This window comes from Xenopus tropicalis, chromosome 1 (genome assembly GCF_000004195.4).
Source record: "Xenopus tropicalis strain Nigerian chromosome 1, UCB_Xtro_10.0, whole genome shotgun sequence".
In the NCBI taxonomy this organism is placed as follows: Eukaryota; Metazoa; Chordata; class Amphibia; order Anura; family Pipidae; genus Xenopus; species Xenopus tropicalis.
In genome coordinates, this window is record NC_030677.2 from 42,263,613 (window position 1) to 42,278,889 (window position 15,277).

Here is a 15,277-nt window from a genome sequence, read left to right on the forward strand (position 1 = left end):
GTTCTCACTATTATGTTAGACATCTGCCCACTCCAGCCTTTACAGATTACATTTTTGACTAACTAACTATATTGAAAACATTTTTTTATTTTGCACAGTCAATTTTACCCTGTTTCATTATTACACTGAATTTTCCTTTAAAGTTAACACAAAGGTAAGCCATACAGATGGGGGGCCGCAGTCCTGTTGATATTTTCAACTATTTTTCCAACTTTAACGTTTTATACATATTCACCCATTGTTTTATGTTGGTTTTGAACATATTAAGTATTTTGCAGAGATTACTATAGGTACCAGTCACAGGTCTCTAAAGGTGAAGTTTTGCATTTAATCACATCTTAATATGAGTGGGTGCATTATCTATTCACTGTTTCATTATAAGGTACAAACACAGTCCTCTTCGCTATTTCTTATTCATATGACTATGCAAGAGGCTTAATGCAATGAAGCATTCAATGAATTATTAATGATGGGATTTACATGACATTCTGACTGTAACAATATTTCTGCAGAATTCTCTCCATTATTCATTGGAGTACATCCAGGGTGAATTTCTGAATTAAGCTCATGAATAATTCAAGCATTTCTGTTTTTGTTTTTTTTTTATGGACAGCAGAATATTTATTTGTTGTTCTGTTAATGGCGCACACCTCAAATTTTTTTATGCAGAATTTCTAATACAGGTATGGGATCTGGAAACTCATGAATTACAGTCTCCCATAGACTTTTTTCAGTTAATTCAAATTTTTTAACATTTCCTTTTTCTCTGTTATATTGAACAGTGTACTTGATCTATCTAGTATAAATAAGCAACTGGACTTGTTTGGTAATCATTGAAGACGTTTCACTACTCATCCGAGCAGCTTCTTCAGTTGAACTGAAGAAGCTGCTCGGATGAGTAGTGAAACGTCTTCAATGATTACCAAACAAGTCCAGTTGCTTTAGATTTATTTATACTAGATATACCATGACCTGGATGAATGAAAATCTTCATAGACATAGTGTACTTGATCCTAAGATCCAAATATATAATGAATCCTTATTGGAGGCAAACCCTATTAGGTTTAGTAATATTTAAATTATTTTTACTATACTTAAGGTTTGGAGATCCAAATTAAGGAAAGATCACATATCTGGTAAACCCCAGGTCCCTAGTATTTTGGATGACAGGTCCCATACCTATACTGTCTTAAGTGCTAACTCCACAGTGCATAGATGTATCCCTATTGCAGTGCAACCAAACATGTAACCTCAGTGTTTATGGCAACATGTTTCCATTTCTTCTGTTCCTTATATTATGGTTTGTTCTGCTGAAGTTGTATTCCTGCTAAATATTTGAAGAGATTCATAAAAAAAAAGTGGGAGAGTCCTATTGAATGAGTAGTGGGATTTAAGATAAATGCATATATATATATATATATATATATATAAGGTTAGATCGAGTTTTGACCATATGTTGAAGCTCAAAAGGGTCTTTAACCCAAAAAGTTGGACTCTTCTAGACATAATAAACTATATATATAAACATATAAACTATATAGTGTTATGTGAGTTTTAGTCTTTCTGTTTGGCTGCCTGACATAAAGCCCTTTAGCAGTCAACAGTTTTTCTTAGCTCAAAAGAGGACAAAGCAGTTAAAAGGGTAACAATCTTTGAGAAATGTCTTTAAAGTGTTGGCAAATGTAAATCTGCTGCGCTGGACTGCTTACCTGAAAAAGAATTACACTAATAATAAAATAAACAGTGTGAAGACGTGTAATTTTATGTATTCTTATTTTTTTCAGTTTTGTGCCTGATAGCCTATCACTTCTTTCTCCTTCACTTTGTGTGGTCCTACTGGAAGACCATTTTTACATTGCCTATGAATCCTGCTAAAGAAGTAAGTGGAACCTTGATAAAAAATATATGTGTTGATGCTCATTTTAATATTTTCACTTAGAATGCTCAATTTTGTTTTTGGAATTTGCCTTAGTAATGGGGCTAGTAATGTAATAGGGCTGCAAAACAATCATCGGTACAAGTCATGTGAGAATGTGTGAGGCTTTCACTTAATTCTTAGATTCCGGAATATGTAGCAATATGTACTGAGAAAGGAAAACTGTAACTTGGCAATGATCAGCATGGTAGCCACTCCTGGTTCTCCTGCACACTGTATTGAGGGTATCATTTAAATTAATGGTATTTCAGTCATCAGTATGGCTGCAGGAACGGATCTGATTTTTTTCAGTATAGCCCTACAGTAATGGTTGGGGAAGAAGGTCTCTGGGATGTCCCAGTTTGATGAAATTGTTTAGCTACTGTAATAACTCCCAGATGAATGTGATGAAAGGATTTCCATTTGATTATAACCAAACAATATAAGTGTCTGTGCGTGATGCCAGTTAAACGAGAAGGAAAGTTAAAATCCCTGGGGGGTGCCAAAATGTTAGGTACCCCCATTAATTAAGATCCCTTACCCTGGGCCAGTTCGCTAAAAACTGCACCAGCCCCAGGGTATTTCTGCAGCAGATTAATGCCGCCATCTTGTCCGGAGTCTTCCATCTTCTTTTCAATCTGGTTTGGGCAGGCGCATGTGCAATAGAGTAGAAACACAAAGCCAGCTGCTTCACTCTACTGTGCATGCAGAAATTCCCTGGGCCAGGGCAGTTTTTTGCTAAAAGGAGCACCGGCCTGGGGTATCCGGTAAGCTATGTGATTTAGGCATTCCTTCTCCTTTAAATCAACAGTTTTGACAACAACCTTGCACCAAAGTTAAGTAAGTAAATGAAGAAATAAAGAAACCAACCAACCAGTGATCCAATTTAGTACTCCTATCTCGTCATCACTGACCCAAACTGAGAAACTGATTCCCCTATAGAAAGCTGGGTTTGCAGTGAGGTTCTTGGAAAGCTTGCCAAAAGGACAATGCAAAAGGGACACTGCATATTATATAGCAGATATTTTGTCTCTCAAGTATTATTATACAATGATAAGGATTGTAACGTATATATTTCAAATTTTCAGTGGTTAGTTGTAAACCAAATCAATCACTCATATAATATGTGATTAAACTTCCTAAACAATAGTTTAAAACAATCTGAGGAGCCTCGTTCTACCACAGACCTAAGAACGGCCTTTGCCAGGCAGGCTTGCTCATATTGTATTTAAGGAATATGAAGCCAGTTGAATGGAATAAATGTCTAGCAACGCAGAGGCAGCATTAAATATTTACTCTGCCTGCTGAATGGAAATTGGATGCCAGAAAAAGAAACCTCAGAGCTTCCAACTCTTCACTGTGTTGGCTCAGTGTGCCAGGAGAAATACAAACACCACAATCCATATGCCATCCCGCAAGAAATTCATTACTATTGAGATGCTTTTAATTCTTTGTTTCATCTACTGTCAAGATATGTTTTATAATAGTGCACATGCTAATTTGGAAAATGTATTTTGACTAAAAAATAAAACCACTTAGGAATGCACTCCAATAAAGTCATCGATTCCTTTTCAGTTCTCTGCAAAGTGTGTGCAACTCCAAAAATCTAAAGGCCAGCTGTTACACATTGACAGTTTTGTCGCCGATTACCAGCTTGGTGGAAAGATGCTCAGAATCATCTTTTGTTTATTCCAGTGGAAATCACCTGGACTTGCAGTTGCACAGTTATACTTGAGTGGATTGTTGTTTTGAAAATGCTAACACCAGTGTCTGAGTGTCAATTGCCAGACTCTCTAGTGTACCTGCAGTTCCATCCAGCCAATTGCCACTGAATTTAAAAAGCCCCCCCCCCCCCCCGAGCTGGAAATCAATCAGGACACAACTCCTTGAATTAACCAGTGTGTGGTTCACCTTTACATTAACTTTTAGTATGTTATAGAATGGCCAAGCCAAATATAAGCAATTTTCCAATTGGTCTTCATTGTTTATTTTTAATAGTTTTTGAATTGCCTTCTTCTAACTCTTTGCAACTTTCAAATGGGGTCACTGACCCCGGCAACTAAAAAAACTATTGCTCTGTGAGGCTACGGTTTTATTGTTATCATTTCTACTTATTTTTCTATTCAGGTCTTCCCCTATTTAAATACCAGTCTCTCATTCAGCCCACTCACTTGTTGCTAAGATAATTTGGACCCTAGCAACCAGATACCTGCTGAAACTCCAAACTGGAGAGCTGCTGAACCAAAAATGAAATAATAAAACTACAAATAATAAAAAAATGAAGACTAAATGCAAATTGTCTCAGAATATTACTCTTTACATCATACTCAAAGTTAAAGGTTCACTCAAAGGTGAACCACCCCTTTAAAGTCAGTAGGTAGTGAGTGCCAGTAGAGATGGCCACTTTGATTGTTGGGGTCTTGTCTGGGAGAGCCACAGCAATGATAACACCAAAATGCCTAAATGATCTTTTTAGGTGTCATATATAATAAGTTAGAATTATAAAAGGTTCATTATGAGCAGTAAGATAATAACAGCCACAGTCACCAAGCATACAAGCCACTATTGCGATTTCTTGAGTGCAGGTAAATATAATCAGGAATGGAAATAGCCTCATACTCACACATGGAATTCCCTGGTACTTTGCATCCCACAATATCTTTCGTCTAAATTATACTTGAATATCTGCTTATTAAACAGATGAGAGCATTATTTCAGCAAGGTTTATTTCACTGGGAACCATAAGTGCCTTGCACTAAATACTTTCATTTTTTTATATGGCAATTTGGTATTCAAGTGTCCACCCCTACATTATTATATCATTTATGTTGTTTTAGTTTCATCTGTCGTATTCAGACAAAGAACTCCTGGAGAGAGAGCCAAGGGGGGAATCCCAGCAAGATATTTTGAGAAGGCTAGCCAAAGACCTTCCTGTCTACACCAGAACAATGTCAGGAGGTATGTATCACTAACTGTCATTTTGCAGACCTCTAAGTGACCAACTATAACCAACCTATGACTCTTCACAGGTGTGTGAGTAAACAACATGCCTAGTAGTATATAATAATATATTGCAGTTATCTGGTATGGTTCAGATCGTTGAGCTAAATAAAATGCTGTTGTAATTATATTAAGTAGGGATGCACCAAACCCAGTTTTTTGGGTTTGGCCGAACCCCCGAAATCATGTTAAGGGATTCGGCTGAATACAGAATCCAAGTCCTAATTAGCATATGTTAATTAGGATTTGGAAGGGTTAAAAAAAGGTTTTACACTTCCATGTTTATGCGGTGACATTAACCCTTCCAAATCCTCATTAGTATATGCTAGTTAGGATTTTGATTTGGTTCAGCCAGGATCGAGGATTCGCCCGAATCTGAACCCTGCCGAAAAAGGCCGAATCCTGGCCGAATACCGAACCGAATTCTGGATTCAGTGCATCCCTAATATTAAGGTTAAGTACTGTAGGAATATCTTTCCATCAGGCATAGGAATTGGCCATTATTAGCACGCTGGGATTAAAGACTGATAGTTTAGTTTTGAAGAGGAAATAGTAGCTGGTTATTAAAATATATTTTAGGTAGTTCACATTATTTAATTTGTTAAGTTTGAAGAGTTGAATTTTTTAGATTTCTTGATAATAAATGAGAAAGAATAAAGCCAGATATGGCATTGGACGCATGTACAGGTATACTTGCACCTGAATTTTTCTGGATTAGAGATCTTTCCAGAATTTGGATCTCCATTCCTTAAGTCTTCTAAAAAATTATTTAAATATTAAATAAACCCAATAGGATTGTTTTGCCACCAATAAAGAATTACTTTTTTTTTTTGTTATCGGGACCTCAGACTGCAAACTCCACTGGGGCAGGGACTACTGTGAATAATGTATAATCTCTATATATCGCTATGTAAAGGTGGCAGTGCTGAATTAATACCAGATAAATAGTTTGCCTTGTGGTGGAGTTTTATGCATTCCATAAGAATTATTTACTGCAGGCCTGTACCCAGATGCAGTGTAAAATCCTCACGGGCTTAGGTGGCCCTTTAAAAAGAAAGCATGTTATTAGTGCCCCGCGTGTGTGCAGTACATACCCTGACTTGCATTTTGCCTTCTGTTTTTCATAACCATGAACTGTAAGGTCTTCGGGGGAAGGAATCTCTTTCCAGTGTTGTCATGGATTTCTCATTTTGGTTTCATATAGTTGACCTCTTGTTAAAGGGAACCTGTCACCGTAAAAAAGTATCCCAAATTATTTTCTGTTGTGTTTCTTAAGCAAAATAAATTTGACTTACACTATATGAATGATATAAATCTTCTCTTCTTCAGTTCTGGAATTACACAATCACAGCCAGAAGGCAGGAGCCATTTTGTGGGCATTGTTATTAAGCAAAACTTTGTATCACCCCCAAAAGCTTGTCTATGTGCCAGAATGGGGGGGCTGATGCCCATGCCCATGCACTGGCTACACAATTAGATGGTGAGGAGGGAGGGGAAAAGTAAGTGCTTAATGGAAAGTGGAAGTAATTATCTGCCTAAGGCATAGAGGCAGGGCAGGCAATATATGACTGACAGCTGGGATTTTTTAATGCCTTTATCATGGGTATGGACGTGTTAAAAGAAAAGGATTTTGGATTTCATGTTAAATTTTAAAACAACTTTAATTATACAACTTTTTATGTCTGGGTGGTGACCCATTAAAAGACCTGTGCCTTCCTAAATACCTGTGCTTTCTCCCTTTGCTTCTTAGGTGTTGCTTAAAGGGGTTGTTCACCATAAAGTTAACTTTTAGTTTGATGTAGAGAGTAGTACTTTGACACAATTTGCAATTGGTCTTCATTTTTTTTTTTAACTTCAGCAGCTATCTGATTGCTAGGGTTCAAATTTCCTTAGCAATCAGGAAGTGGTTTGAATGAAAGACTTATTTATAAATAAGAAAGGGACTGAAAGCAAGTAATAAAAAGTAACAATAATTATAAAATTGTAGCCTCGCAGAGCAATTGGTTTTTTTTTGCCGCTGGGGTCAGTGACCCCCATTTAGAGGCAGGAATGAGTCAGAAAAATATGAAAAATGAAGACCAATTTAAATGTTGCTTAGAATTGGCCATTCTATAACATAATAAATGTTAACTTAAGGGCAAATGACCTCTTCAAATGTATTTTGCACTTTCTCCCAATTTTGCACCATTTGTTTCCGTAAAATGTGGTTCCTTCTGTCCTGGTAACTAATGTATGTTGGGTATATATTTATTTAAATGATTCTTTCAGCTTTGGAAATCTAATGTAATCGTATTATCCTAGGGCAGCTGCTGATCAGATATAATATATTATTCAGACTGAAGCCAAATGATTTATATCAAGATACTGAACAAAGAAAATAAACATTCCCTCCCCATCTATAATTTTCTTCTCTTAGCCATCAGATACTGTGACAGATGCCAGCTTGTGAAGCCTGACCGCTGTCATCACTGCTCCGTCTGTGATAAGTATGGGCTCATTTTCCTCTGATCACTGGGTCAAGATTGGATACAGGGGATGGTAGCAGACTGTCAGAATCCGCTGGAATAAATCATGTTTTTTGTTTCACTATGAGACATATTGACAGCTGAGCTCAGCTCTAGTGTTTACGGTCATAAATTGAGCAAAAGCCATAATGAACCACAAAGCTGATCTGTGTTTCTGTCCAAGAAAATTGGTAGGCTGAACGCAGGGAACTCTGCTTATTTTGTCTGTTTATTTGCCGCACACACAATGCTTTGCATTGTAAAAAATAGTGTGCACAATGTTATATAAGCCTAAGGCCTGACTGCTGATGTATCACGACTGCACCATAGTAGGTAAACATGTAACAGCTGTCTCATAGCACTGAGTCAGATATTATGAGTGTTTTGTATCACTGTTGTGTTCTTTTTTTGGATAGCAGAACTAATTCTAAAGATATGACACCCCTAGCATCACTCACAGTACAGACAGTACCAGTCTTTGGGCTGAGTTGTTCTTAATAATACTTTGTACTGATACACTTTACACTCTAGTCCAGGATACTGATGTCTCTAGTGCTGTTGGCTGTCATTTTAAGGGGTTGGAAAGCCAAAAAATGAAAATGTTGCTTAATGAAAGAAAATGTAATTCTAAGAAGCTTTCCTGTATACATTCATTAAAGTCTTTCAGTGTTATTTAGGTCATTTGTAAAAGTGATTGCAACTGAAAGCAGTAGACTGGTAAATGATGTGAGAGGGGATATAGTTGGCACTTTTTCGATAAGGGGTTGGCAGTTAGTTTAGTTTGATTTAGTTTTGTTAATTCTTTCATTTCTAATTATTTTTGACTGTTTAGATGCATCCTGAAAATGGACCATCATTGCCCTTGGTGAGCACCAATTTTTTTCCTTACTTGGAAACCCACTGTATGTATACTGTTATATTCATTACAGAATAGATATCAGGCACTGAGTTGTTAAAATTGAGATGGCCTGTTCTGGCTGCATGCAATTGTTAGCCTAAAAAGTTCCGTCTCATTACCTAGCGATACTCATTACCTAGCGATACTCATTACCTAGCGATACTCATTACCTAGCGATACTCATTACCTAGTGATACTCATTACCTAGTGATACTCATTACCTAGTGATACGCATTACCTAGCGATACTCTTTACCTAGTGATACTCATAACTTAGCGATACTCATAACTTAGCTATACTCATTACCTTGCGATGCTCATTTCCTAGTGATACTCATACCTACTGATACTGATTACCTAGTGATACTCATTACCTAGCGATACTCATTACCTAGCGATACTCTTTACCTAGTGATACTCATAACTTAGCTATACTCATTACCTTGCGATGCTCATTTCCTAGTGATACTCATACCTAGTGATACTGATTACCTAGTGATACTCAGTACCTAGCGATACTTATTACCTAGCGATACTTATTACCTTGCGATACTCATTACCTAGTGATACTCATTACTTAGTGATACTGATTACCTATCAATACTGATTACCTATCAATACTGATTACCTAGTGATACTCATTACCTAGTGATACTTATTATCTAGTGATACTCACTTGTTGCTGAGGAAGTGCTGAGTTCCCTATGTGCAGAGCCCAGGATGGCCACTGTTGTTCATAGTAGAAGATTAGCAATGGAAGTGCTGCAAAAATACCTTAAATTTTCTGAAAAATCACAAGTCACATGATTATTAGGCAATATGCACATCTGTGGGTGCTATTTTTTTCAAAACATTAATATTCTTAAAGGGATAGAATATCCCTTTTTCAGCATTGGTTCATTGCTTGTGTTGGGGCCCTAATTTATTGTAACTTAGTTGCATATAGTAAAAGACATATCTGGGTTGCTTGGAAACTAACCATATACATGAATATTATTAAATGTCCCTTTTGAGTGGCTAATTTGTTTGACCATATGCTATATTATTTCATCAGGAAGGCCTATCAACTTGGCTTTAGTACTCTCCTTCCCTATTTGAGTAGATGCAAATCTTGCCATGTCTCCTACTGCCACACATCGTACTTGTTTTGGATACTAGTGTCCATTAAGGCTGCTGCTATATAAAGGGTATTTTATGTGTGTGTACATTTGTACATCATGTAAAGGAATCCATTATACTCTGTGGGCTTGAATGTAAAAAAAGCACAATGTCATACAAATAGGTCTGTAGTTTTTAAGCAGGTTAGGGACCGTAAAAACTCCTTAAAGGTCTACATCCAAATCACAGGCCTTTAGTTGGACAGCCCTGCCCTATTTCATTGTCTCTGCGACCAGTTATTGGTTTAGCAGTTTTGGATATTTGTCAGACCTTTCCAAAGCATCTGTCTATGGTTGGTTTCACTCAGCAATGCAAAATCACAATACTACATAATTAGCAGCAAATCCTGCTGTGCCTCTGTGCTTATTTTTAGAAAGTTCAATCTGTTCCTCGGAGCACCTATTTTGAGCAGCCTATTCATGTCGCACAGCAATTCAAGGACTATGTTGCCGCTTGTGTTTCATACAATCTATTCGACGCCAGGGCAAATTGATTTAATGAGCAAGGCAAATTTGTAGGGCATGAAAGAGGCAAGGTGAGGACTGAGCTTTAAAGTTAAAATGAGTTTTTTTTAGAAGCGGATATATGTACCCTAATGACCTGTTTTATAATATATCTTTGTTTTTTGTATTTAGGAGATTGGCATGAATGCTCTTGTCTCACTAATACTATCCACTTTTCTCTTCTCAGGGTGAATAATTGTGTTGGCTTCTCCAACTATAAATTTTTCCTGCTCTTCTTGGCATATTCACTTCTCTACTGCCTTTTTATTGTTGCCACAGATTTACAGTATTTCGTCAAATTTTGGACAGTAAGTTCTGAATGTAAACACTCTGAAACACTGAGTTTAAAGTACAACATTCTATTTAGGCTACTTCTAAGGCATCATTTTATCAGATCAGAAAGTTATAGATTTATTTTGGTTTAAATTATCAGTTCTAGTAGCCAAACTATCTGATCATATCATTTGAAGGGTCTAAGATACAGACAGACACCAGTTATTCCTCTCTCATTATTAGTATTTCCTGGCCATCCCTATATAAAATCTACATTCTGCATAGCTAGTGATTTAGATGGGAGAAGAAACTTACTGTTCTGTGCAACCCAACTAACCACCTCTGGGATGAATTGGAATGTTGATATGAGCTAGGCCCTGTCACAAAATTCACTGCCCTATGGAAGTAAATTCCAGCAACAATGTTCCAACCTCTTCAGTATAGCCTTCTCAGAAGAGCAGAGGGTAAAGGCTGTTTTAGAAGAAAAGAGAGATCCAGCTTCATATAAATACCCTGATTTTGGATTGAGATATTTGGACAGGCAGACCACAATCTTCTGGTCCTATAGTTTTGTTTTAAAGGACTTACTTAACAGTCCTTTTAACAAATCATAAAAAATAAAATAAAGGCAGAAATTTGGCCATGTCTCGTGCCAACATGGGTAGGTTTGGAAGATAGTCTATGCTGACCCCTATAGTGTTCATTGGCCTCAGAATGACCGCATCCTTATATTCTCACAGTTTAAATAAACCACTAAAAACCTGACAATTATATTTTAAATGTCCTATACTCTTTTTGTAAAATATTCACATTTTCAGTTATATGCTCAGACAGTAGATGGCTAAATCATTACAAACCCAACACTTACTACGAAACATTTCCAAGGTCAACCTTTTATTGCTCACCATCTTTCCTATTTTCAGACCTGAGCTTCTAAAGGCCAGGCCATAATTTATTTTTATGCTGCCATTTATGCCTGATGCCATCTCTATATTCCTCCAACAGAATGGCCTGCCTGACACACAGGCTAAATTCCACATCATGTTTTTGTTTTTTGCTGCTGCCATGTTCTCTGTGAGCCTCTCCTCTCTTTTTGGCTATCATTGTTGGCTTGTGTGCAAGAATAGGTCGACATTAGGTAAGTCTTATTAAAAATCAATTCAAATTGTTGGTACTTTTGTATTAGCAGTATTTTGACTGTAATGTATTCATTTTTTGGTTGCATGTTTGTTGTGTGTAAGATGATCTGTAGCTGGGTCATTACACACTGTAGCAGCCCACAGTCTGGTTTATTCACCCTGTCTCTCTAGAGATACCAATGAGCGAATACTTCCAGCATTCTCCGCTCCAGCACTTAGAGAGCCACAGGATTATGATTCCTGGATTATGACTCCTTACATTTATAGATCCATTTACTGCTGGGCAGTTTCTAAAGATTATTGGGGTTAAAGTGTCATTAAATTAAAATGTTAGGGCATTAAATGCACATTACAAGTGTAGGAATGTGATTAGTTAATGTAGTCAAAGAGACAAGAGGATGGGGGACCCTTGTAGAGCTTACAATCTAGATGTAGTGCTAAATTGATTCTTTAGGTCAGTGCTGTCCAACTGGCGGCCCGCGGGCCACATGCGGCCCGCGACCCCCCTCTGTGTGGCCCCCCACCTGTCTGTTTGCTTTGATGGTTTACCTTTGTGTAAGCTTTAAATGGTATCAGTACTGAGATTAACTGGCCCCCTGCATGGTTCTCACCTTAGATTCAGCCTGTAATCCCTCTGTATTGTTTAAACATGTAATCCCCTGTGTTTTTCACACCTTTTAGTTTCTGCATTGTTCACCCCCTGCAGTGTTCACACCTGAGGCTCAAGGTGTAATCACCCACATTGTTCAACTGTTCACACCTCAGACATTGTATGTAGTGCCTGGACTATGCTTGTGTATATGGCACACACAGAAAGTATAGGGGAGGCAAAGTATGGCACATAGGCAGTATAGGGCAGGGAAAGTATGGAACACACAGGCAGCATATGGCAGGCAGAGTATGGCACACACGGGCAGCATAGGGCAGATAGAGTATGGCACACACAGGCAGCATAGGGGAGGCAAAGTATGGCACACACAGGCAGCATAGGGGAGGCAAAGTATGGCACATAGGCAGTATAGGGCAGGGAAGGTATGGAACACACAGTCAGCATAAGGCAGGTAGAGTATGGCACACATAGGCAGCATAAGGGAGGCAGAGTGCTGCCTGTGTGTGCCATACTCTGCCTGCCCTATGCTGCCTGTGTGTGCCATACTCTACCTGCCCTATGCTGACTGTGAGAGGTGAACCTGGCAGGGGTTTGTTCTGGGAGTTTGTTAGTAGTTGGAAATAGCCATTAAATGGTCCCTAAGGTGTGTAATTATGTTGCTGGGGGTTGCTGTGCTATCCACAGGGGAGGAGGAGGCATATGGATTTAAGGGTGTGTCTTAATATTACATAATATTCTTTCATATATGAATAACTGTTGATATCCCCGCAGTGAGGACCAAGCATTTGGGTTTTTGCTGCACTACCACCATTGTGATAAAATGGGTGTGGTTTGAAGTGGGTGTGGTTAAAAATGGGAGTGGCCAAAACTGGCTTCCATTAGCGGCCCTCCACCATGTATGCTAGAGAAATTCCGGCCCTCAGCACCGCAGAAGTTGGACAGCACTGCTTTAGGTATATCAAGGAACTGAAGAGGAAGCTGGCAGGGGTGAGAGACCCTGTCACTATGGGGCCCAATAGAGCTTTCATTGAAAAGAAATTCTGAATTATGTCAATTGTTTGTGTACATGTTTCTACATACAATAACTGGATCTCAAGGTACACTATAAACAGCCCAACAATATCAATATTGTGTTATTTTTTTCACTAGAGGCTTTCAGAGCTCCAGTATTCAGGCATGGCACAGATAAGAATGGCTTTAGCCTTGGTTTTAGCAAAAATCTGAGGCAGGTATTTGGGGACGAAAAGAAGTACTGGCTGCTGCCTGTATTTACAAGGTAAGTTACATAATTTCTATAACTATATAAGAAAATGCACAGAGGTATAAGGAAAATCACTGCGCCGAGTAGTAAATGCAGGCAGAGAAACGATGCTCATCCACCCCGTGTGCCACTAGCCTAAGTGTAATCATTTTCCTGAGAATAATAGATATGAAAGCACAGTTAGAACTGTCACATTCCAACTAGTGGCACTATCATGATTGTGTAATGTACTTGACAACGGATCTTGGCATTGGCTACATCAGAGATCAGATTGTTATTGTTGTTGTACTGTAAAAGATTATTCAGGTAATACCATTGTAGTTTTTCCTTAGCTTTTTAAATGGAATGTCCCATTCCTAGCAACTTTGCAACTGGTCTTCATTATTTATTTGTTCTAGTTTTTGGATTATTTGCCTTCCATTTCTTCATCCTTCCAGCTTTTAAATGGGAGTCACTGATCCCAACAGCCAAAAACTATTGCTGAGATTACAGTTTTATTATTATTATTATTGTTATGTATCTTTCTGTTCAGCCCTTTTCCTATTCATATTCCTACCTCTCATGTAAACCACTTGGTGGTTTCTAAGGTGAACAAGATCCTAGCAACCAGATGATGAAATGAAAATTGCTGAAATTCCAGATTGGAGAGCTGCTGAACAAAAGTTAAATAACTGGAAAATCACAAAAATCACAAAAAATAAAAAATGAAGACCAGTTGCAAATTGTCTCTAAATATCACTACTTCATACAGGTATCGGACCCCTTATCCGGAAACCCGTTATCCAGAAAGCTCCGAATTACGGAAAGCCCGTCTCCCATAGACTCCATTATAAGCAACTAATTCAGAATTTTAAAACTGATTTCCTTTTTTTATGTAGAAATAAAACAGCACCTTGTAATTGATCCCAACTAAGATATAAATAATCCTTATTGGATGCAAAACAATCCTATTGGGTTTAATTAATGTTTTATTAATTTTTTAGTAGACTTAAGGTATGGAGATCCAAATTACGGAAAGACCCCTTATCCGGAATACCCTTGGTCCCGAGCATTCTGGATAATGGGTCCTATACCTGTACTAAGATTTAATTTAATGGTAAACAACCACTTTAAGTGTCAATAACATGTTCATGTTCAGTCATATAGCAGCAAATCCAGTGCTTGTATAAAGGCATTCTTTGCAGCCATTATTCCTGTAATATATCCTTGGCCCTGTTTAGAATGTTATGCTGTTAACATTATGTTTTAATGCAGTTTATATTTCAGGATATATCTTCATAATATCTATATAAATATGTAAGTGATTTGTTTGTTTAATTGCAGTCTGGGTGATGGTTGCTCCTTCCCTACCTGTCTTGTAAACCAGGATCTTGAGCAGGCATCCACACCAACTGGCGCTAACACAGCAACAAAAAGGTAATATATATGTATGCAAGTGCTAGACCAGAGGGATTAGTCTGAGCCTCCTGGCATGTAGTGATTTTACATGTAGAGATGTTCAATTTATTCCTTGAGTGCTCAAGATATAGCAAAGCAACAATGCTTATCCCCACATAACCTAGGCGCTGCCCATGTCAGCATAGCAATAACATCTCTATATTTCAATATCTAAGCACTTCACTAATGGAAAATAGCTTTGGGAAGCAATTTGTACCATTATGTGGCTAAAATGTTAAGCTTTTTAACATCAACAAATCGTGTTACCTTGATCAACAAAGCCTTAAATGCACAGCTGCTGGGAATAGGGAATGTAGGGCAAATGAGGCTAACTGCTGTTTCAAGAGTACTGCAAAGCATATAGCTCTCTGCCTTAAAGCAACGCTGTCTTCTTAGCACAGTTCACTCGTGCCTGAAATCTTAATGTTGGATAAAGTGTCTTTCTGTAATTTGCCTCCTGCTAATCTCAGTAATGGTCAAAAGGCCCATCGTGGCATATCACTGGGATTCTTCTTACCTTTAGAGTAATAATCTCACAACATTAAAAAGTAGCAATGCTCTAGTTATGACATTACATTTC

The 15,277-nt window shown here is 37.9% G+C and overlaps 1 protein-coding gene across 2 annotated transcripts in view; it reads left to right on the forward strand.

Moving 5' to 3' along the window:
• The window catches only part of zdhhc2 (zinc finger DHHC-type containing 2), a 50,393-nt gene that overhangs the window by 29,098 nt on the left and 6,018 nt on the right, over nt 1-15,277 (forward strand). For both annotated transcript variants that reach the window (XM_012964998.3, NM_001078766.1), the window contains 8 exon segments: nt 1,785-1,879; nt 4,753-4,873; nt 7,332-7,401; nt 8,252-8,284; nt 10,165-10,285; nt 11,256-11,388; nt 13,149-13,275; nt 14,584-14,676. In XM_012964998.3, the coding sequence (XP_012820452.1) occupies nt 1,785-1,879; nt 4,753-4,873; nt 7,332-7,401; nt 8,252-8,284; nt 10,165-10,285; nt 11,256-11,388; nt 13,149-13,275; nt 14,584-14,676 (793 nt within the window).